The sequence below is a fragment of the Dipodomys merriami genome, unplaced genomic scaffold (assembly GCF_024711535.1).
Source record: "Dipodomys merriami isolate MVZ:Mamm:240054 unplaced genomic scaffold, mDipMer1.0.p SCAF_4, whole genome shotgun sequence".
Lineage (NCBI taxonomy): Eukaryota > Metazoa > Chordata > Mammalia > Rodentia > Heteromyidae > Dipodomys > Dipodomys merriami.
Genome location: NW_027205603.1, coordinates 7,794,942 through 7,819,030, shown reverse-complemented (window position 1 = coordinate 7,819,030; position 24,089 = coordinate 7,794,942). Strand labels below are relative to the sequence as shown.

The 24,089-nt window shown below is 37.7% G+C and overlaps 1 protein-coding gene and 1 pseudogene across 5 annotated transcripts in view; both read right to left on the bottom strand.

The window, feature by feature from the left end:
- Slc39a12 (solute carrier family 39 member 12) overlaps nucleotides 1–24,089 on the bottom strand; it is a 65,802-nt gene that overhangs the window by 12,975 nt on the left and 28,738 nt on the right. For 3 of the 5 annotated variants that reach the window (XM_069990448.1, XM_069990450.1, XM_069990449.1), the window contains 5 exons: nucleotides 18,400–18,552; nucleotides 16,151–16,261; nucleotides 13,611–13,677; nucleotides 8,997–9,155; nucleotides 6,747–6,934 (listed from right to left, as the gene is read on the bottom strand). In XM_069990448.1, coding sequence (XP_069846549.1) covers nucleotides 6,747–6,934; nucleotides 8,997–9,155; nucleotides 13,611–13,677; nucleotides 16,151–16,261; nucleotides 18,400–18,552 — 678 coding nt within the window. The remainder of the gene's footprint in view (nucleotides 1–6,746; nucleotides 6,935–8,996; nucleotides 9,156–13,610; nucleotides 13,678–16,150; nucleotides 16,262–18,399; nucleotides 18,553–24,089) is intronic. The other 2 variants (XM_069990451.1, XM_069990452.1) reach the window with 2 other exon arrangements.
- On the bottom strand, nucleotides 20,181–20,570 carry LOC138806194 (protein FAM136A pseudogene; annotated as a pseudogene).

Below are 24,089 nucleotides of genomic sequence, written 5' to 3'. Positions count from 1 at the left end.
AGACTCTTATCTCCAATTAACTACCAAAAAGCCAGAAATGCCACTGTAACTCAAAGTAGTAGAGCACTAGCCTTGAGCACAAAAGCTCAGGGACCGTGCTCAGACCCTGAGTTCAAGACTCAGGACTGGTACAAACAAACAAACAAACACCCTAACCAACTATAGACTACTTATAAACCCAACACAAGGTGGATCTACTTAAATGTTATCCTTCATTGTTTAGAGAATAATGTCCAGAACAAAGCCTAAGTGATCAATACTGATGCAATTTAGGGGAGATATATTTCAACAGCAGTTGGTTAAATTCATGGACATGGAAACTACAGATACAGAGGCAAATTCTTCACTAATGTGCCTTAAATTTACATGGCAAGGATTTGTTTTGCTTTGTTCGGGGCTTCCTTCCCCACTACCTCCTTTGCTGGGCTATAACTCCTTTACCATCCACTTGGGTTCTATTAATATAGTGAGCCCTGGGTAGCTGCCCAGTTCCCCCAGTTCTTGAAGCATCTCTAATTCCATCTACAGTCAAGAGTCCCTGGAGGTTTCCACACACATATTGCTATGGAAACTCAGTCTGCAGGATCTAAAAGCCTTAGGAAAAATGCCTAAAGGTTTGAAATTTTGCTGGAGATTAAAAAAAAAAAAGAAACCACCAAAAACTTTCCTTGGCATAACCTACTTTTTTTCTTTTACAAATTCATTAACTTACACATTATAGACTAAATCATATTAGCTAAAAATAAAAGTCTTTTGCCAGGCACCAATGGCTCATGCTTATAATCCTAGCTACTCATGAGGCTGAGATCTGAGGACTGCAGTTCGAAGCAGAACGTCAGAACATCAGAGGAAAAAACCCAGCAAACTAGAAATGAGTCTATATGGATGCTTTATGTTTTCTGCTATAATTTCTACTATTTCCTTCCTTATCACCTTATATTTAAGTTTCTCTTTTTTCAAGCTTTATGAGAGAGAACATTAATCTTCCTTTCTAATATGGGCATGTAAAGCTATAAAGTGTGGGATGTTGGGATTGTAAATTTATCCCAGATTATTGGGGTCATCTCTATCTCTAATCACATGAATGGGGAAGTGGATCTCATCTTTTCTCAGCAGTGGTCAGAAAAAGATATGCTGACAGAAGCAAGATTGAGCGAGTGGTCAGCCAGCTTTTTAGGTGTGGCCAGGAGCCAAGGAATGCAGGTAGCCACCAGAAGCTTGAAAAGATGAGGAAATGGATCCATACCCAGAGCCTCCAAAAAGGAGGTGTTGTCAGGGGCTTCCTCTACCAATGGAATAAGCAACCAAGTAAAAGCTCCTCTACTGGTAGAAATCCCCAGTATTGATGATCAGGGAGAATTGCACTGCTGCTACGCTAGGCGGGGGCAAGGGGGAGGGGGAGAGGAGAGATAAAGAACTATTTAGAAATGGATCCCTTCAAGCATCACTTGCTGCTTCCAAAACTGGAACAGTGATGACTTGACCACTGCAGAAAACATGGCAGGACAAGGGAAAAGCAATGGAGACTCAGACCTTTCATGAAGACCTGGGCGGCCCTGTCAGGATCTTGGTCAGCTCAAGTACTGTCTGATGGGGAGAGAACCAGGATGAGGCACTGGAGGGTGGTTATCAATAGTGACTTCAAAGACCAGCAAGGCTGGCACTGGTTTTCTAACTATTTTGAGTTAAGGACCTGTGGGGTATTTGGCTGGCTACTACCAGAGAGGGGCTTTGACATAGATGGGATGTGAAGTATGAAAAAGGCCATAAGCTCTCAAGGAAATGCAAATCACAGCCATATTGTGATTCCACCTCACCTCAGTAAGAATGGCCATTGTCAAGAACAACAACAATAATAACAACAACAAATACTGGCAGCCATGTGGGGTCAAAGGAGCTCTATCCACACTGTTGGTGGGAATACAAAACAGTACAATCACCCTGGAAGGCATTCTGGAAATGCCTCCAAACATTAAACATCAAAACTACCCTGTAATCCAGTGATACCATTTAGGGGCATTTATCCCAGAGATGACAAATCAGGATAAAAGTAAAGACCTGTCCACCCATGTTCCAGTTAGACCTACATTACAAACCTATTTTGAAACTTACACAGGGTCATATGCCTGTCTACACAAACAAACTGAAGAATGGAATAGGCAAAGGAGGATCTCCAGGGTGTAACTCCTCTGAACAACTAACAGACACTTTAACAAAATAATTACCAGGAAGCTGAAGCATGATTTGTTGGAGGTAAGGGACAGATGAAAGGAAAGAGAAAGAGTGGATGAATGCAACAATTATAATCAACATATCAATGTAAAACTGTAACTATGGAAACAGGTAACTTGCAAAGGATGAGTAGGGTTGGGAGAGATGGAGGAAAATGATGGAAGGGGTGACAGTAATCAGGATGCCTTGTACTCAAAAACTGACAGGTTGACAATTCAACCTTGATACAATTACTTAAAAAAACTTTCTAATAGTTCAAAAATCCAAAGGAGGCCATAAACTTAGTCTAGTCGAGAAAAGGGAGACTGCTTATGGACACCAGTTCTGTGCTCTGCATTTGACCTTGACCCCATTTTCGCACTAAGCCTCTGCTGTGGAGACAAATTCCAAGTGGGTATTAATTAGCTTTGCACCATATTCCCGTCCTATGCCACATTACTCTCTTCTGTTTTGGGGTTCTCCTATTTGATGGCATGTAGTCCCTATGGAAATGCTTCTAGCATTAAAATACGTATCATCTAGTAATAAGAGGGGAGGGGAGGTGACATTTGTAGGGACAATGGGTTGAAGGGACCAAAGCTGACATGTGAATTCTCTTTCATGGCCCAGATCAAAACTTTTGAGGTCCATTTTATCAAAACCTCCTGAGACGATCTTATGTGATTGAGTCCCCCTGAGTGCTGAACCACTTCAAGTACATGATTAGATGGGCGTTTCCTTCCATGCTTCACCCTTTCTGCCCTGAGTTTGTGCTTCCCCAGATCCATCCCAAATGTGTGGCTATCATACAGCTTTGCTATTGCTTCTGTTCTCAGGGAATGGCAGTCTAGGACCTGGATCTTCCTAACAGAAAAGTCATTTTCCTTGGTTTCACAGATCTGTACTCATTCTTCACTTCTTTTAGAAACGATTCCCTACAACTGGGAGTCAGGGTAGTTTCAAGGAGGCACTGCACCTTGGGAATAGGAAGGCTGGCACTTGTCCATAGAGAAGAGTTTCTTCTTCATTGACCTCATTTCTAATGCCGCCCTCCCCCCCCCCCCCACTGCCCCGCAATTCTTGTCCTTCATCCTTTTTCTTCTAGGAGTGTGGAATAACACATCAAATTACTTTGAAACAAACAAACAAAACAAACGTCTAGCTAGTCTGTTCACATTAACTCAGAAGGTGCCTGATAAATTCAAGGGATTTAGCACACACACAAAAAAACACAAACCAAAAAAAAAAAACAAAAAAACCATGCCCTAAAACAGACCCCTTCACCCTTCAGTTGCTGTCATTTATTTTCTTTGCCATATTACAGAGTCTTGGAACTTTGTTTTCTTCTCTTTAAATGACAGACTATTTTCTTTGGCACAATCCCAGAGGAAAGCAACAGTTAAACTTGCTGCTATGTGAAAGGAACTGTATTTGTTTAGAAGTTACTCCGAAGGCCGTGAGAGAGCAGGCGACCTGAATTTTAGGAAGTAGCCCCAGGAAACTCAAAGTATTTTCTTTTCTGTCTTCTTGCCAGGATGCTGCCTTTTCCTTGGCCAATCACAACTCCCAAGTTCAAGATTTATGCTAGTTGGAATGGCAAAGAATATCATCAGATACATTGCTTTCTTAGGAGCAATTCCTTACTCTTACAAGATAAGTAAGTAGCAAAGACACTGAAAAGAAAATGATATATTGAGCTTAGCATTCTACATGATAAATAGGGGTTGATAATATTCCCAGATCAATATTGGAAGAATAGACATAACAACAACAACAACAACAACAAAGATAGACTCTGTACATACACATCCATCATACTTGAAGAGATATCCAGTCTGGGTTAAAAACAGAATTGAGTTAAAAAAAAAGTATCCAGCAAATGACCCCAAATGAACCCAAAAGAAAAAAGCAATCCCAAATAGAAGGATGACAATCAAGAGGCCCAAAGTGAATCTGAGGACTGATACATAATACATGCACATTTTCAACAGAGAGTAGCTCCTATCTTTTAGTACTGTATGTATTCAACGTCACAATGGCTACAAATCCAGATTCAAATTGGAAAGATCACAGCATTTTCTTACCTTAAACTTATGTTAGGAGGATGGGATGGGATTTGTTTCACTTGTAGCTTCGTTTTCAAAGTTAAATTTTATTCTGAGTATTACAAGTGATATATAAGAATACTTCAAAACATAGAAGGACCTTTGATGTCAATCTCATCCACTCAAATCTCACAATAATGAAGGAAACCAGTGTTTACTTGGACAACACATATTTTAAAACTGGAATGAGACAGAGATTAGCCTACTCCCTATGTGAGAATCCGTGAAGTATTCTAAAATTTTGGAAAGTCTATAACTACAGGTATCTACAACAAAAAGAGAACAGGAAATCCCAAATATATAACCTAATGCTTGCATCTTAAGCTCCCAGAAAAACAAGAAGACAAACTCAAACATAGCAGATATAAACAAATAATAAAGATTAGGGCAGAAATGAATGAATTAGAGACTAAAAAACTTTACAACAAAGAGTGAACAAATGCAGCAGTGGTATTCATCACCAGATACTAAGTTGACAATGAACTATTCAACTTGTAGATGAAGAGATGAGGGGAAAACTTGGAGAGAGTGAGGGAAGGGTGACATTATCCAAAAAGAAATGTACTCTTTAACTGACTTATGTAACTGTAACCTCTCTGCATAGCACCTTTTTACCAACAATATTAAAAAAATTATGCTTAGCATAAATGAAACAAATAGTTGGTTCTTTGAAAAGGTAAATAATATTGGTTAACCTTTGACTGATCTAACTTAAAAGTGGATGGAAAAGATACATATTAGTAGAATTAGAGATGAAAATAGGTGTATCACAACAATACCAATGAAACTGAGAAGATTGCGAGGGAATGTTTTAAAAGCTTACATTCACACAAACTGGAAAACCTGGAGGACATGGATACAATTCTAGAGGCAGTCCATTTGCCAAAGCTGAAGTAAGAAAAATTTAAGCTACTTAAACAGATCTGTAACAAGTGATGAGAATGAAGCAATAATATTCTCCCAACAAAGAAAAGCCTAGGGCCTGATGCATTCAATGCTGACTTCTATCAGACCTTATAAAAAGAACAATCACCAACACTCCTCAAACTTTTCTACAAAATAGAAAGGAAGCAAACACCACCAAACTTATTCTATGAAGTATGTATTGTTCCAAAACCAGACTGGGAAAAAAGAAGAAAAGAGAATGATAGGTCAATATCTTTAAGAAACACAGACTCCCCACCATGACCAAAAAAAAAGAAGTAGGGAAAGAAAAAGAAAGAAAGAAGGAAGGAAGGAAGGAAGGAAGGAAGGAAGGAAGGAAGGAAGGAAGGAAAGAAAGAAAGAAAGAAAGAAAGAAAGAAAGAAAGAAAGAAAGAAAGAAAGAAAGAAAGGAAGGAAGAAAGAAAGGAAGAAAGAAAGAAAGAAAGGAAGGAAGAAAGAAAGGAAGGAAAGAAGAAAGAAAGACCCAAAAATTCTCCACAAAGTACTTTGAGGGAGCAGAGGTGTAGCTCAAGTGGTAGAGTCCCAGTTTTGAGTGAAAAAGCCAAGTGAGAATGAGAGGCTCTGAGTTCAATCTCTAGTACTAACACCAAAAATGAATAAAATAAAGCAAAATAAAATAATAAAACAGAATACTTGTAAACAGCATTCAATATCACATTAAAAAGACAACACACAATTATCAATGTACTTGTATTCCTGGCCTACAAGTATATATCTGTATGTATGTATGTGTGTATATACGTATATATGATGTGTACATATGTGTATATAGGTGCACACACATAAGGTGGCAATAAACAAAATCAAGAACAAAAATCATGTGATCATCTCAATTGATTTGGAAAAATCTTTTGATGAAATTCAGTATCTTTTTAGGATAAAAGCTCTGCAAATACAAGGAATAGAGGCAATGTACCTCAACATAGTAAATATTATATACCACAAACTCATAATCAATATCACACTAAATGGGGAAATACTGAAGTAAATTCCACTAAAATCAGGAACAAGACAAGGGTTTCCACTCTTATCCAACACATTTTTAGACAATTATGAAGCGTTTAAAGTTCCCATTTAAGTAGATAAAAATGCCAATAGTTATTTTTTTAAATTTCACACTACATTCCTTTTGCCTATGATCAAATTCCTTGGATTATAGAGAACCTATTTATATTATATTTATTATATATTATATAATATATATTATATATATTATTCTTCATATTATCCTTTATATTATTTTCTATATCTTCAATAGAAGGAAATAATATAGGGTGAATATTATTCTTCCTGTTTTCCCTGCCATATTAATTCTGTTTTCTGAATTGCTTTTACATTTTGAGTGTGTAGAAAAAATGAAGGAAGGGGTATAAGTTTGACAAGAAATGTACGTATTACCTTAGTTATGTAACTGTAACCCCTCTGTACATCACCTTGACAATAAAAAAGAAAAAGAAAGAAAAACAGAAAAGTCACAATGCTTACCATTTCCACCAATGATAAATATAAGAACATTCCAGCAGTAATGGTTAAGATCCAGTCTTGGACACATTGGTCAGCGGACACTGAGAGCCCAATGTACAGTCCTATGAAGGCAGTCAGAGCACTTAGAAAATTCATCAGGATGGCAGTCTTAGTGGAAAGCCCAGAGCTTAAAAGAACAGCAAAATCTCCTGAAGTTTAAGAGGAAAAGGGAAGTGTAATTATCATCTCACTAGACACCTTTGATGATACAGTACAGTGCAAGTCTGCTTCAGAGTTCAGCAACTGGAACCAATTTCACAAGTAACATTGACAGACCAGTTAATAAACCGCTTTCCTATGTTTCTGTAGGGTTCACAGCCAACTCATGTTAGCTGCAATGTGCATTTTCTTCCTCTGGCTTGTCCTAAATATAGTCTGATCATGGAGGTCTCTGACATTTTCTACAGTTTTTGTTATCTTGTGGCATTTTCGAGTTCGATAAATGCAAGACAGAGTCACTCTCTGACCCAGGGATTATAACTCTTTTTGCCTTGGAACTTGACAGGGGAAATCATATTATTTGAGCTTTTGTGACTTCATTTATATAGGAATTACTATGGGGAAGGATAAAACTACTTAGAGATTTTCAAATTGTTGCAAAAGGTGGTTTAGAAAACAATTTTTCTATCACTTCTCGGCCTTTTGGCTAAGATCAAGTGTGAAAACAATTTTTCTTTGTGAAAAGTGGTTCTACTGCCTTGATGAGTACAGATTTTAAAAAAAACACCCTCTCTCCACATCTTTTCTTCAAAGAAAGAGAAAGATATACACTGAGAATATTCATTTCTTAGTCTTGCGGATTGAGAAGAGACGAACACTGTATAGAAGAGACAGTCTGGGGGCTCTGTTTCTTAGTTCCATTTTATAACTGGTCTGAGGAAGAGGTCTTGAAATCTCTTTGCTTGCCATGGGCTGCCATAGTCCCTTCCCTGGTGATTTCCCCATGTGTAATATGCACATTTGAGGTTAAGAAGTGGGTGCTGTTCCACTATCATAGCAGCTAAACTAAGGACCATAGGGTATGGCTTCCAGGCCTGGTATATTTTAATGAGATCAAAAAGGACCTTGGATAATTTACTCCAAAAAGTCAATAATGCATTGGCAAGGCTGGCCCTGGTGGCTCATGCCTCTAATCCTGGCTACTCATGAGGCTCAGATCTGAGGATCATGATTCAAAGCTAGCCTGGGCAGATAAATCTGAGAGACCCTTATCTCCAGCTAAGCAGCAAAAAGCCAAAGCAGAAGTGTAGCGTGCTAGCCTTGAGTGGGAAAAGGCAAGTGACACATTAAGGCTCTAAGTTTAGCTCTGGTACTAGTGCCATGCGCACAAAGTCATGCATGCGTACGTGTGTACACACACAAATAATGCATTGGCAACAGGGTTTTGGGTAAAGGTCTGAGCGACAATGCAAACATGAAATGGAAGCAGAAAAATAAGGGCTAATCTCTTTTAGGGCCTGTGTGTGTGTGTGTGTGTGTGTGTGTGTGTGTGTGTGTGTGTGTGTGTGTGTGTGTGTGTGTGTGTGTGTGTGGTGTGTGTCTGTGTGTCTGTGTGTGTGTCTGTGTGTCTGTGTGTGTGTGTGTGTGTGTGTGTGTGTTTGTGTGTGTGTGTGTACCGCCTCTGGGTCTGTTTGAGAAGATTCTCGTCTATCCCAACTTGGTTTCCGGGAGGCAGGTTTAAATTACAAGGCCGCTGAGGTTATCCAGAAAGAGAGCTTTGTGTATCCACTACCACACGCCTGTCATTTCAACTTTATCTTTGGCTTTAATCATTTTCGTATAAATAAGGTTGATGCAATCATGGTTTGGCTTTAATTTAAATGTTACTATACCTCGTTGGCCTACTTTCTGCCACAATGGGCAAATTTCTTCTGCTAATATTTTTTCCCATGTTCAACACACACACTTTAAAGTCCTTGCCAATGTTCTTTGAACTGAGATTTCTCTGCATAATTCTCTCCCATACAGAATTCTCTGGAATTCTCCACACAGAGCTATTTCTCACTGTTGGACAGATCATAAAGGAGTCTACTTGAATTCTGTTACGAGGTATAGGAACAGTGTTGTGAATTCCCTTATGGTTTATGTGAATTACAAATGGAAATTATTCCTCTTTCAGCATTTATTCATTGGAAAAATATATATAAGCGTGTCAAACTACAATTATTCTGACTTTTTCAATGAGCAGGAAAGAATAAGTGTTGGACTTACCCATTTCGTGTGGAATTTCATGACACAAGATAGCCATCGTTGTGGTCACTCCTGATTCCGATGATGATGTGAATGCTGCTCCTATTACTAGACCATCTGCAAAATTATGCAGACTGTCCCCAACCAGTATCATTATGGCCAACAAGCTAATGGCGTTGCCTAAATATTTATATTTAAAAAGAGGGGATGAGAAGCATTAGCAGAGCAGTAGCTACCACAGAACTCTGCCAATCCAACTTTCATTCCACCAACCTACCCATCCACCTGTGACATTCTAATACATGTTTAATTCAATAAACCCCACTTCATTTCTGCTTTTAAAATAAGTTAAGACTGGACATGCAATTATAGTAATTAGTGAGCTTGAAATGGTTATTCTTTTACTAACAAGTCTAACAATAATGAGGTAAATGATGTGCTGGCATTTACTATTTTATCTTGTCTAACTAGGACAAAAGATATAAATTAAAATATTATAGCCTCTCTCAATACGGCCAATGATTTTTTCCATTGGTGAGTTTTTAATGCATTTTGTAATGGCTGAAGGACCTTGCACTATTTTTTGGTGATACTGAAATAAATATTACCAAGTTTCTTTGAGAGTATTCACAAGAAGTAGGGCCTAACAAAAAATATAAAAAGATTCTCAATGGTGTTATCACAGTCTACTTTGTACAATATCAAATGTTCCTATAAATAGTTAACCCTTATACAAACACAATTTCAAGACAAAAGGATATGCAGGTTTTACAGTGTCCAGAGTAATTAATCAACTCCAAATTATTTGACAATGCCTTTAAATTTTTTAGAAAAATTCTCAGGCATGTAACAAAAACAGAATGCAAGTAATTTCATGGCTTACACAGTGGATTATGGAAGTATAGCAAATGAATATCATTTTGAATGCTTGTGCTCCTATTCATACACTGAAGTGTCCTTTCCTAACGTGATGGAATTAAGATTCAGGGCCTTGGTAGGGTGAGTAGGAGAAAAGGTCAACATCCTCATGAATGGAATTAGAACAGTAAAAAGCGATGTCAGAGTTCTCTTCTCCTTTATTTCATGGGAGAAGACAGTAAGAAAGTATCATCTGTGAATCAGAAAGTAGGCCCTTGCCTACCTTGATCTGTGGTCTGTGAAGAAGAAATTTCTGTTGTGTAGTTTGTTATAGTAGTGTGAATGGGTGCAGAGAAACCTCCCTGAAAAATGACAAAAATGGGGAGCTGATTTTCCAAAAGTATTCTTCTGGGCCCGAGTGTCCTCCCATCCATCTCTAGCAGTATTTTTTTCTGCCATTACTACTTCATTGGGTTACCATTTATTATGCTAGCGATGCTCTTAAAATGCTTCATTCAGTGCCCAAACTGCAGCTACAACAGTACCGCAAATGGCTCTTCTGGCCCAAGTTAGCTCAAGGTACCATGACTCAATGCCCTTGTCCCCTTGTCTTCCTGAAAAACAAGTTTCAGCACTAGGCCATGCAGATATTGAAGGAAAAATAGAGAGAAGCTTCTGGTTTCATAGCACTTTGTTACATAATACACATTATCTGATTAAGAGAGAGAAGATGAAATAATTTGGCTATTGTAATTGGGTTTTGGATTTTAATGGGCAGAATTGCAGGGTTGTTCCCCACACCAGCCTCAAATTATATGTTCTAAGCCAACTGCAGAGTTGAATGACTGACATGAAGAGTGTTTTGAAAGTCAATTGGCCAGGTGTAGCATTTGATAGGAAGAGTCTCGCCATCTAATCATCTAAAGCATTCACTATTCAGGTGAAAATACAATAGATGTAGGTAGTGGTTGTTGAGATTACTAGAACTGAACACATTGTTCTCATAATTCCATCTAACAGGGATAGGAAGAGGGTTCCTTCAGATTTCTGCTCGGCACATGGTCTGAGATTGATTGTGGCTCTGCCGTTGTAAGGTTTGGTACCATATTTGGGAAATGTAGCTGGGCACTGTAATCCTAGAGACTTAGATAGCTGAGATCTAAGGCTTGAAGTTCAAAGCCAGCCAGGGCAAAAAACATCTGTGAGATTCTTTTCCTCAATTAACCAGGAAAAAAAGCCAGGAGTGGAGGTGTGACTCAAGTGGTAGAGTACCAACTTGGAGTGAAAAAGCCAAGCAAGAGCTCAAGACCCTGAGTTTAAGTCCCAGTAATGGCAAGTGAGAGATCAAGAGAGTAGGAAAGTGAGTGAGCAAGCAAGTGAGAGAAAGAGAAAGAGAGAGACAGACAGAGAGATGTAATTTGATACAGTGCATATTATACATCATAGAAAAGTAACTTCAGTAACTGACACTCATAGCCCAGACTTTCAGGCAGGAGAGGGTTATATTAACTGCTTTATAAAAATGGTGTGTGCAATTTGCTTCCGGAAATGATACTCATCGACAGATATCACTCTAGAACCTAGATCCTTCTTGTGGTTTTCTAACCCATCTTCTTATTCACTAGAAATGGGCAGTTTCAGGAAATAGTCATAAACACACAAATGAATATCAAGTTATTGAATTCAGGAAATTCTTATTGGCAATGCCTGGATATTGTCTGGGTCTAGTAATGGTATTAAAATCCTTAGCTCTTCCTGGAAATTTTTGGAGATGAAGCTCTTCTTTGGGAAAATAATTTTAATCTAAAGTGATACATTTGACTGCACTGCAGCATGTTAATAAAATTGTGATTTCCACATGCCTTCACGTACTTTTGATACTAATGGAATATATTCAAAGAGAAGACCCAGCCATTATATACCCTACTAGGAAACAGTAGGGTATTTTTGCTGTTTCTTAGTATCTTTGATTAATGGGTTTCTAAATGTCAGATTTGGATAGCAAGCCACAGGGCAAACATACACATTCGCATATAAAGCACAAAGATATATGTATATTGCTTAAGATAATGAAAATATTATCTAGTTAAAGATTGGCATTTCCTGGTAATTTAATGTACTCATTAAAGAAATATCTATAGTACATTACTTTTGCTTGTGTGTCTAGTGATCAAATTCCACTTTTCTGTACTATATGAAATTTTCTAGGGTGAAATATGGATTTGGACTAATGTGATTTGTTTCAAATTGACTGTGAATAAGATTTACACATCCATTTTTTGAAATACAAATTGAATTCTATGAATAAGGTAATATGAAACAAGTGAGCAAGCTAAGTAAGGGTGATTCTGGCAAAATACCAGCTGAGGGCTAGGAAGGTGGCTCAGTGGTAGAGTGCTTGCCTTGCATGCATGAGGCCCTGGGTTCGATTCCTCAGCACCACATAAGCAAAAAGAAAAAAAAAGCCGGAAGTGGCACTGTGGCTTAAGTGGTAGAGCGCTAGCCTTGAGCTGAAGAGCTGAGGGACAGTGCCCAGGCCGAGTTCAGACCCCACAACCGGACCCTCCCCCCCCAAAATCATACCAGCTGAGGGCTTTGATTTGGATTTACCCTGTCCATGCCAAGCTTGCCATCAGACATGGAAAGATATCAGGAAGAACTTTGAATAAGACCATCACTGTTCAACTGCTCCCACTTCCTGCTCCTACGTTGACTTAGAAAAAGTGTTTCTTCCTTTCAAAATTAAAAAAACTAACAAGTAAAAAAAAGGCTATTGTGGAACTAGATGGAGTCAAACATTCTACATTAATTCCAGAGCTAAAAATTATTGAGGAAAAACAGTATCATCAAGGTGCTGAAAGCAGAACTCATCAGAATATGTAATTACATAATTATTTGTTTAAAATCAAATAAATCAATGGCATGAACTAATGTACTTGAAACACTTAAAATACCCATTGTTATAATAACACATATGCTACCAGCAGTATTTATATCCCAATGAGATGGTAACTGTGACTAAGTACTGTCTTATTTTCTTCTCCAGTTTATCTATTGCCCAAAACAGTACATTTTCAAACTCTTTTTGGTGGTACTAGGGATTGAACCCCAGGCCTCCAGGATGCTAAACAGTCCTTTAACATTGAACTACAGTGCTTTCAATATTTCTTGAATAAACGATCTGAGAGGAAACCATAGCTGTGTGCGTAAATTAACGATCACAGAAAAATGAATAGTATGTGAGTAGCATTTGTTTAGTTCTTCAATTCTGAGGAATACAGTCTTGGGCAGTGAGTTAACCTGTCTGACAATTGGTCTCTTCATTTATATCATTTAGATAATTTTTTTTTCTTACCTCAATATGTTGTAGAGAATTGGATGGTTTCTCAAACATCAAATAAGCCTTATGAAATTGGATGAATTCTCAAGCATCAAGTAAACATTATTTTTAAAAACCTACACAGATAAGTGATAGATAAGACAGGCAGGTAGACAGATAGAGATCGACAGACAAACAAATACACAGACACAGACACACAAATAAAAGAATTCAGGGAGCCAGTCTTAAACAATTGGGGAAAGCAATTTGGAAAAAGATTGATATTAATGCATAGTATGCTTGGGAGACAGATAAGAATGGGTCTTCTTTGTAAACAATTCATTGTAAAATTTTTCAGAATGAAATAGTTAGCCGATATGAAAATCCATATGACTTTGACATATTTGAAAGCAGGTATCTCTCCATTTAGAGTTTGGCTTCCTATAATTGATACTTACATTTTCTACTCAAGGCTGTAGTGCTTCCTACAGGAGTCTCAGCTGCCTGTGAATCTTCTGGGCCTCTCTATTTTAAATGAGAAAATGACTGATGAGCAGCAAGTAACAATCATGTCTGCATGAAATAGGAACCATCTGAAGAGTTTGGTGGATTTTTACAAGACATTGTAATACTCTAAATGCATATGAGAACCACTAAGTTTCATAGGCAACAGATAATGAAGAAATGAACATCAGTGAACACTTTGTACTACATTTAGATGAGATAGCATCCCGACTAGAGCCCTCTCCTCTACAGAGAAGTGAAGGCCATTCAGACAGTCTGTATTCTGACTCTTCAATTGAGAAAACTTTATGAGACTCAGAAGCTGTATTAAAACAGGGCACACCTCCTGAAAAGTGAGTTGAGGATCTAGAATTCACTCAAAATCCATCTGGCATTGATCTGTACGCAGACGGTGCATTCTGGGTAGAGAGGAAACCCTAACACTCAATTTCATTGATTGTAGCATAGCTTTCCTTTTTATTACTTTGCCTGTCAGCAAAAGAATCTTGCTAATTTACAAAGTTCATCAACAGACTTAGAAAATACAAATAGAATAGATTATTTTAAATGCTCGTCCTTTCAAAAGACAGAGAGGTAAAACTTTGAAATTGCCTTCTATGAGTTACAATTATACAACTTTAAAGATTGACTTGTAGTTCAATTTTGGATGGACACTACCTTTTCATGCCTCAGATTCATAACCAATTCTATGAAGAAAATGTCTTTTATCCACTATTAAACTAGCCTTTAAAAAGCATATCAAATGATTCATCACCCAAGGTAGTAGAAACTGACAATAACTTAATATGAGACATAAGCATCTTTTTTATTCTTATAAAGACAGAGAGTAAATTTTCCTAAAATAATAGCATGAATTCAAAAGATGGACAGCCAGTGGCTCATGCCTGTATCCTAGCTACTTAGGAGGCAATCTGAAGCCAGCCTAGGCAGGAAAGTCCATGAGACTCTTACCTCCAGTAATAAGCACCAAAAAGCCAGAAGTAGAAGTGTGGCTCAAGTGGTAGAACATTAGTCTTGAGCAAAACAAAACAAAACAAAACTCAGGGACAGTGCCCAAGTTCTGAGTTCAAGCGCCAGGACTGGTATCTATGTGGCCACACACACACACAGACACACACAGACACACACACACAGACACACACACACACAGACACACACAGACACACACACACAGAGATGGGTTACTTGGGGAGAAGGAAAGCTAAGGAGTAAAAGCAGCCCATAAGATACAGTTTTAGAAATTGAGTGGATCTAGAAACAATGTGTTCAATTTGTATAAAAAGCCAAATTCTAATCAAAATGCTCTATAGTTAAAAGACTGAATCTCTGGGCTGGAGGTATGCTTCAAAGGTGAGTCCTGAGTTCAACCTCAGTACTGCAGACAAAAAAATGTGAAGAACTACTGGATGATGCTTCTCAATGATTTATTCTAGAATTCTTCCCTCAAAAACAAAACAAAACAGGAATTTAGAAGCAAACATGCAAAGTTCCAGGTTGACTGGGAAGAATTACGACTTTTCCTCTTTCAACCTATACTTTCCTGGAAAAGAAAAGTCATCAGATTTCTGTTTCACTTTCTGATGAAGTCTCAGCTTAAATACAAAGGGAACACTGAGTTTGTTAGCATGCTGGAGTGTTCAGAGTTCAAAACAGTTTTAGAGATTTGCTTATATTTTGGACTTTGGGCCTTTCAATCAAATAGAAGATACATTTTAGTATCTAATAAATGTCACAAAGTCTTAAAAATCATCAAACTGAACATTTTAATATTGTCAAGTCTGAGTTAGCATTGGATCTGCAATCTACTGCCCAACTTCTCTTGCTGTCTATAATTTATTTCTCTGCTCAGGAATCTGTTCTTGAACTGTCAACCTTTCTATATATGACCTTTTAGATGACCAAAGTGATGGTTATAGGAGTCATTTGTAGACTACTTTCTTATTTGTTCTGTCTCTATACTCTTTTTCTTTCAGAAATACAACAGGAATATTACTTTAAGAATCCATATGAAAGATTTGATTGCATAAAGTTCAGTAGACTGAAAGGCATTTACTTAGAAATACCTCATTAAACAGAGTTGCCTGCCTCCTGCATTATGAAATGAATACTCTGGTCCCAGATGAATGAAACTCTTGTTCAACAAGTATTAGCATCAACCTTAAAAAATGGCTTCCGAACATACTGAATGAAAAACATAAAGGTCAATTGGCTTACAAAAATCCTGCACATAAACCAATGAATATTGATCATGATGACACACTGATCAGCCATGTTTCAGAGTGCTTCTTGCTCTTTAAAATAGCTTTTGAGTGCTTCACAAAGTTTCCCAAATACTCTTTGTATCATGGTCAAGAATAGGCCAATCAGGAGTAGATTCTATGCCATATGTAAACTACTGATTCCCATCAATTCATTGGAGAATGAAGGATAGAAGGCAATCAAATCAGTAGAAAGCTACACATTTGGAACCTACCAATAGGATAGTTGAGGCAGATTTGCCTCTGCCTGACTGGTCACTTAAATCAGAGTTGGACGTAAGATGGTGGCAATGTCTCACGTGCCCATTAGCTGAGGACAGGCCCTGCTAGATGGAGGATGGTTGAAAATTAGTATGGAGCCCAGGAGCCAACCTGGCCAATCCCATGGTTCTTTGCACACTTATCTAGTAGGTGGCACACAAAAAAATACCTATTAAATGTCACCAAGAACAAACCTCATGCATGCTCAAGATATTTTAAGATTTTCTCTCATATGTGGAAACAAGATCTAATTTATAATGATGTAAGTAAACATGTACAAGGTCATATACATGTGCCCAAGATGTATTAGTCCAAGGTGGTATATGCAGGGGAGAAATCAAATGGCCTAACTCCTTAGAACAACTAACTTACAATCTAACCAAATGAATACCAGGAAGCTGGTATTGATGTTGGAGGTCAGAAGGGGGAAGGGGAGAAAAATGAAAGGGGAGATGTATGAATGAAGAGAGGAAGGGGGCAGAATTCATTCATATTCAATGTATATTCTACAAAACTAGAAAAATTGGTGATGGGTAGAGTTGGAAAAGATATGGAGAATGATGAAAGGGGTGAACATTGATCAAGATGCATTGTACTCATAAACTGACATGTTGAATGGTAACCCCCTTGTACAACTACTTAAAGATAATAAAAATATAATTTTAAAAAGAGTACAACTTCAAGTTGAATTAATCCTAGCATTTGGGAGACTGAGTCAGAAGGAGCTTGAGGCCAGGGAATGCAATTTCAACAATGTCTACTTATGATTTTAAAAGTCTTGAAGACAACTTGGTTTTATTCTTTTATTTATTTATTTATTTTGTCAGTCATGGGGCTTGAACTCTGGGGTTGGGTGCTATCCCTCAGCTCTTCAGCTCAAGGCAAGCCCTCTACCACTCGAGCCACAGTGCCACTTTGAGTTTTCTAGAGGTTTATTGCAGATAAAGAGTCTCACGGACTTTCCTGCCCGGGCTGACTTTGAAACATGATCCTCAGATCTCAACCTCCTGAGTAGCAGGATTACAGGCGTGAGCCATTGGTGCCCGGTGACATGGTTTTATTCTATTTACATTATCTTATTGTATTTAAATCTCTATTAAAAATTTAAAATTTATGCAAAATTTAATTTTGAATACTCCTGATATAGACACCAAAATGACAATCATCAAAACTCTATTATAGCTGGGCACTGGGGGCTCATGCCTGTCATCCTAGCTACTCAGAAGGCTGAAATCTGAGGATCTCATTGTTGGAAGCCAGCCTGGACAGCAAAGTCCGTGAGACTCTTATCTCCAATTAACCACCAGAAAATTGAAGTGGTGCTATGGCTCAAAGTGGTAGAGTTCTAGCATTAAGCAGAAAAAATCAGCAACAGTGCCCAGGCTCTGAGTTCAAGTCTCATAACTGACAAAACAAAAATGAAAACAAAACCTATATTGGAACAGAACTATTAAACTAATATTGCCAAAAATATATTCACTAATTAAAGCACTTGTAAATATTTATATTTCTTTTATTTTATTCTATAACATGAATCTTAAAATTGCATTCTTATAGATCATTTTAAGTCATGGCAAGCTCAGGGTCAATCTGAACACACTGAATATTTGGATATTTGACCTTTCTTTCACTCATGTCCAAGCTCATTAAATTTCTATCTAGCTGTAAGTTATAGGTTGGTATATTGGCATTATAATTTAGTTTTTTTCAGTCGAAGAATGTGATCTATGAGAGAGGACCAAGAACTTTTTATAGTCTTTGAGAGATTTTGCAGAAGCTCATTTCGTAAGTTTTTAGAGAAGTGCTGTGATTGAAGCTAGCAATACTAATCTTGCAATTACTATAATATCCTAGCTTGAACTCCAGCTCCTACAAATGAACAAAGAACCCTTCCAATTTTCCCTCACTAAAATATAATTGTTATAAATTTTCATTTGAAATGCACTCAAAGCCTTGATTCTACTTATTCTCAAAAAGTTTCAAATATATCAACAAGCTACTACTTAACACATCCACTTCATTGATCCTACTATTTGCATTTTGCTGGATGACTTTTACCACATATTTACCTATCTATCGTCAATCACTATCTCTACACAAAATGACCTTACTTTGTGATACATAAAAGGGAACCTTGCAGACATTTAGGAATGTAAATGATCAAAACCTCAAAGCCAAAAGATAAGTGAGAAGTAAAATATACCTTGGCATGTGATGAAACAAGAAGAATAAAACATTTTTCTATCAAGAAAAATCCATGGATGCCTCCAATTAACCCCAACAGTTTCCAAATATGACTTCTGCTCTCATGGAAATGTCCAAACTCTGGCGCCTCCTGCCTATGGAAACCAAGAACCTTAAAAAAAAAAAGATAAAAAAGAAAAATGAAAGAAGGAAGGAAGTTACTTTGGATGACTTCACTATTAATTGGCAATCATAGTGGTTGAATAATATTAGACTACAGGCTGAGGATTTCCCATGACAACTGAAGTTATTTATAATACATTTTGCTTTTGAGATATATGAATACTCCCACTATATAGTTTAGTTAGGGTCAAATAAAATGTGTACGATAGAAAATAAAGGAGAGTTTTAAATACCTTGTGCTAAATATCAGAATGGCTCCTAAGGTTTATTTCTGAAATTAGCCCAGATTTGTACCCAATTCTTTTTTTTCCCATTTCTTTGGATATCATAAGAAATTTATTTCACATATAACAAGAAGCATATTGGGAAAGTTAAATAGTCATCATCTAGATAGTGGGAAAACAATATAAGGTCATTTAAAATCATACCACTAGGAAAATATATATATCATAGCCTTGTCACAGCAAACAGGCTATATTATAGTTTCAAGTAATAAGTTGGCTTAAAAAGTAACATGGTCCCCACTGAAAAGGTGCCATGCTTTGCTAGAGCAGAAACACCACATTTGGTAAAGATTCCAGGCAAACTGGTATTTGGCAATGAGTCTGTGTCTATGTTCTTTGCTATAAGGTTGTTGCAGCTTCTCTTAGCTTAAGTTGCTTAATTTTTGAACTTTCTGTGCCCACAGGATGGTATCAATTAGGCTCTTAATTCAGGGACTAAGTAAATAATGCTGGGTTTAGGCTTGTATTCCATTCTGTTCTACAAAATTGAGGGCTTTTGGGTTCTAGTATGTTACAATTCTCTCAACTAGACAATAGTTCCTATTTTAGTGTTTATTACTGAATGCTGTATTTATGTATCCCTTTTCCTTCCAATGGGAAGTATCACTGTCAAGACCGTCCCATCAGTCTGCTACAAAAAGCCTCAGGGGTTATTAGCTAGTGGAGGAAGTCTGTAGGCTGAAAAACGCAATGTCAGAATTTCAAATTTATATCTTAATGGCAAAAGGAACCATTTAAGTTCCCATTCAAACTACTATTTCTTCCAAGTCTGTATCTTAAATCTCATGTTCTTGTATATAAAACAAAACCAAGCAAAACTAAAGATCCAGAAGCATTTTTTCCCCTTCTAAATTAGTCATCTGCTGGAATTTGCTTTACAATTCATGGAAATTGGTGTTGTGATACTTATAGTAAACAGGAGTGGGCAATAGACACACACCATCCTCAAACTTCACCAGGTTAGAGTTGGGTTATAGGAACATGCCAACCTGTTGCATCTTGTGTAATAAGAAGAATCTGGTACATGGAGGATCTCTGGCTTGGTACATGGAGACCTCTACTGCCAAGAAAAGCACTTGCCATATGAAATTTAGGCTCTAGAACACTCTCCCATTCTATCATGACTGAAATTTTAGCACCAGTGTTTTCCATTTCACTTTCTATAATTAAAACACAAAAGAACCAGGGTCCACAGGCAAGTGAAATATGCCTGAAACTTGTTACCATCCTTAGTTTCTTCATTTTAAACTTTGCTTAAAAGACTAAGATTATTCCCATTTCTCTTATTAAATAGATTCCCTACCCCAAGCCCCATGGTCACTAGCAAAGACTTTTATTTTCCAGTGGATGAGAGAGACTCCTTCATCTTCTTGGTCATAGTTGGGATGAGGTGCATGTGGTCATCCACACACTTGGTCACACAACTGTCCAGCTGCCGTTTTACCTGAAGCTCCTTATTCCCTGCATCTATTAAATCTTTGGCTTTGTCATTACAATGCATGGTACATTGGGCCAGGTGGTCCTGGAACTTTTCCAACTCACTGGTCACCAAGGCCTGTGCTTGAGCCAGAGGTGCACGGCAGCGCTCGATGCACTGGTGCACCTGTTGCATGGACGCCTGGTTATCTTCACAGCAGGTGGCACTGCACTGGATCATAAGGCCCTGCATCTTCCGGATGTTCTCTCTCTCCACACTCTTCACCATGGAGTCCACCGCCTCCTGCACCTTGTACCCAGTAATTCTTAATGTCTCAGCTGGAATTTTTTTTCAGAAGTTCTATCTATCTATACCTATTTACCTAGAAATGTTTTATAAGGTATCAATATATTTTTATGTCCAGAACACAGATACAATTCATTTGAGGTTTTCTTTTGTATCTCCAGAAACAATTACAATGAAAGTAAAATTTCAATAGCTACTCAGGTAAGTAAGAAATCCTTCTGGAAGCCGTTCCACAGATTGTAATATATATGGCCAGCAGTATTTTCAGAAAAAAAAAGTATATGATAGACATTGAGAATGTTCTTCTCGCTGACTCATCCCACTGATTGGCTTCATGACTTCTTTTAGTAAATTATTATACATCATATTCCTGCCTCAAGAGAGGAAAGTTTGTAACAGCTCAGTGGCTTCAGATTTCAGATGCCCCTGAGAGTAAATTAAATGACAAAAATATTATACATGTATAAAGTTAAGTATAGATGCTCATGCACACACATATATATTTGTGTGTAGGCATTTATGTGGGTATACATAATCCTGTATATTCATGTATTTGTGCATTCTATATCAATAAGACTCACCCAATGGTGGATTGCAAATATTTAAAAATTGCCTCTATGCTGAGTGAGTACATTTTGCAGTTACTTCTGGAATAATGCAGTATAACAATTTTCTTAGCATTGACATCGAACTACGTACTACAAGTAATCTATGCATGATTTAAATACAAGAGGATTTGTACAGGATATACATAGGGCACATGCAACTTCTGTGTGTGTGTGTGTGTGTGTGTGTGTGTGTGTGTGTGTGTGTGTGTGTGTGTGTGTGTATGTATAGAACTTGAGAATTCATAGATTTTATATCCTCAGGACTCTTGAAACCAATCTTCTGCAGATATCAAAGGACAATTTGTATATTTGTGTATTGGTGTGTGTGTGTGTGTGTAGGTGTGCATGATACTAGTCCTATTTTCCTTTGGTAAGAACATTAATGTAGACCTACTTAGAGCTTGTAATTATAATTATTTCCCATAAGTGAAAGAATTATAATATCTAAATCAAACAGAAGAAACCCCCAATCTCAGGATAAAATACAGATTCATAAAGTCGAATAAATTTGGTCCATTGTAGAAGGAAATCCAGCAATGATATTTCTTTCACTTTTGCAAGACCTTTGAAAATCTGAATTATATTCAGGGACTACTGATGTTTTTCCCACCATACTTGTGCTAAAAATTCTTTTATCCTCATTAATTTCCTCAAGCCAAAAACAAAACAAAACAAAAAACAAACCTGCCTTCTAAACTTCATGAAACTGAGTTCATTTTTTTCACCTCCCCCTTTTGTAATTTGTAATCAGGAGTTTTATTATATAACCCTTAATGAGTGATTTTTTTCTATTTTATCATTTTATTTTCATGTGAATATACATTCATTAAAGAAAACAGAGAACTGAAATGAGGGAGAAACATCAATTATCAACACCTCTACTGTCCCTGCCCATGAACCCCTCTCCTTCCCGTTTGGCTATTTATTTTCTGCAGCCTTTTCTTTCTTTTTTTCTTTTTAATTTATTTTAATTATCTTTAAGTAGTTGTTTGTACAAAGGAATTGCCATTCACCAAAGAAGTTTATGAAAACAGGGCATCTTGATCAATGTCAACCCTTTCAACATTCACACCCACTCCTTCCAACCTACCCCTCCTTCACTGTTTTTTAAAATTAGGTTATGTATTGAATTTTAACATCCTAATTGCAGCTTGCGTCCCCTTGGATAGAAACCCAGGCAGCCTTCGTATTCTGCTGTTGTTTCCTGCTGTCCTGGCTAGCAAACAACTCTGCCCAACACTCTGGTGACCTAGAAAAAAAAGGCTAAGCCACCACTTCAAGCCAGTAAGAGCCCTGAAATACTTCCAGAAAATTAAATTATGAGGGAAATTAAAACTAATAATGGCTTGTTTTATTTTCCCCAACATTCACTTTATGATTTTTTTCAGAACATCAAGTAATTATTGAGCCTCTAAGCAATAACAGTGACCCTGTAAGGTTGTAGGAAATTGCCAGAGACTTGTGGAAATTTTTACAGCTCACGTTTCCAAAGAGGCAGGAGCATTGATCCATCGTCTCCACCCACATTGGAAGATCTCAGAGGGGATCAAGAACATCTGCAGAGTCTTCCCTCTGAACTCTTTTACCATCCCACATGCATGTCCTTTCATTTCTGATCAATACACATCCTCAAAAAGCTTCCATAAAGGGCCAGCTCTGCAGTGCTTATATTTGTCTTAAGAGAATTCAGATGAGGGAGAAAATGCAGACAAGAATCCAATGCAGAGCCTACAAAATTAAGAAAAGGGAGGGATGGAATTGGTAGGGAATGGATGGGTGAGAATCTTGAAAGGGGTGACACTTATCAACATATATTGTATTCAGAAACTGTTTTGTTAGATGGCAACTCCTTTGTACAATTACTTAAAGATAATTTTAAAAATAAAATCATGAAAGAGAAAGAGAACCATTGAGAGGCTTGGATGAGGTCCAGGGAGGGTGAAGAGCATGAACAGGGATAATGAAGCAGAGACCAGCCACCCAGGACACCATTACTACCCTTAGGGCTAAAAGGTAGTGGAAGCCATTGCAGGTAGTTAGAAACTGCTTGTGCCGCAAAGCATTGCTTTCCTTACTTGGGAGCCCAAATGAACAAAAGCAGGATAAAACTTGAGCATCCCAACTCCATTTTGTCTCCGAGTCCCTCTTCTCTCTAAGTCTCTCTTTTCTTGCACGCCAGGGGCAACAGAACTGAGTAACAGCACTTTTATGGCAAGAGAACAAAATTACCTTCACCAAACAGCAGAGCTTCATAGGACAGATACTTCCATAAGGAGAGTAATTCCATTCCATACCATACCATGGTGTGCCTCTCACCTCCTGCCCCAAGGCTTATACGTGAACGTTGAGTTCATGTCTGTACCTTGAAGATGGGTTGGATACTTCTGCCCTTATGGCCATTAGTAAATTGGCAATGAGAGGTGAAAGGCTACACCTGACATATTGGAAACTCTGGAGTTGAGTCTCTGGCTTAGGAGTTTGGTTTCCAACCAATGTTCTCACTGAAGTTCAGTGAGTAGAAAAGAGTTGAGGACAGGGCCTGTAGCTCTAGTCTGAGATCAAGCCAGCTATGTTTAGAGCAGATGTCAGAGCCAGGGGAGAGCTGCAAAGAAACATCCCGGTCTGGCTCTCCTCTCCTCTTGGGTTTTTTTTTCTTTGACTTCCTAGTGGCTGAACTCAATCAAAATTCCAGTCTGCGGGAGAACAGAGAAGATATACACTTCTGGGACAGAAAATGAGAAGAGAAGAAGAGAATAGATCTGATGTGGGAGAAAAAGCAGCACAACGTCTCACACCCTTGGTGATTTTTATTGAGAGACGATTAGCACTTGTTTGCTGAATCTTACTTCATAGGAATGAAGACCCAACACTTTCCCTCTTTTAAAATCTTATAAACACGAATAGCCTGTAG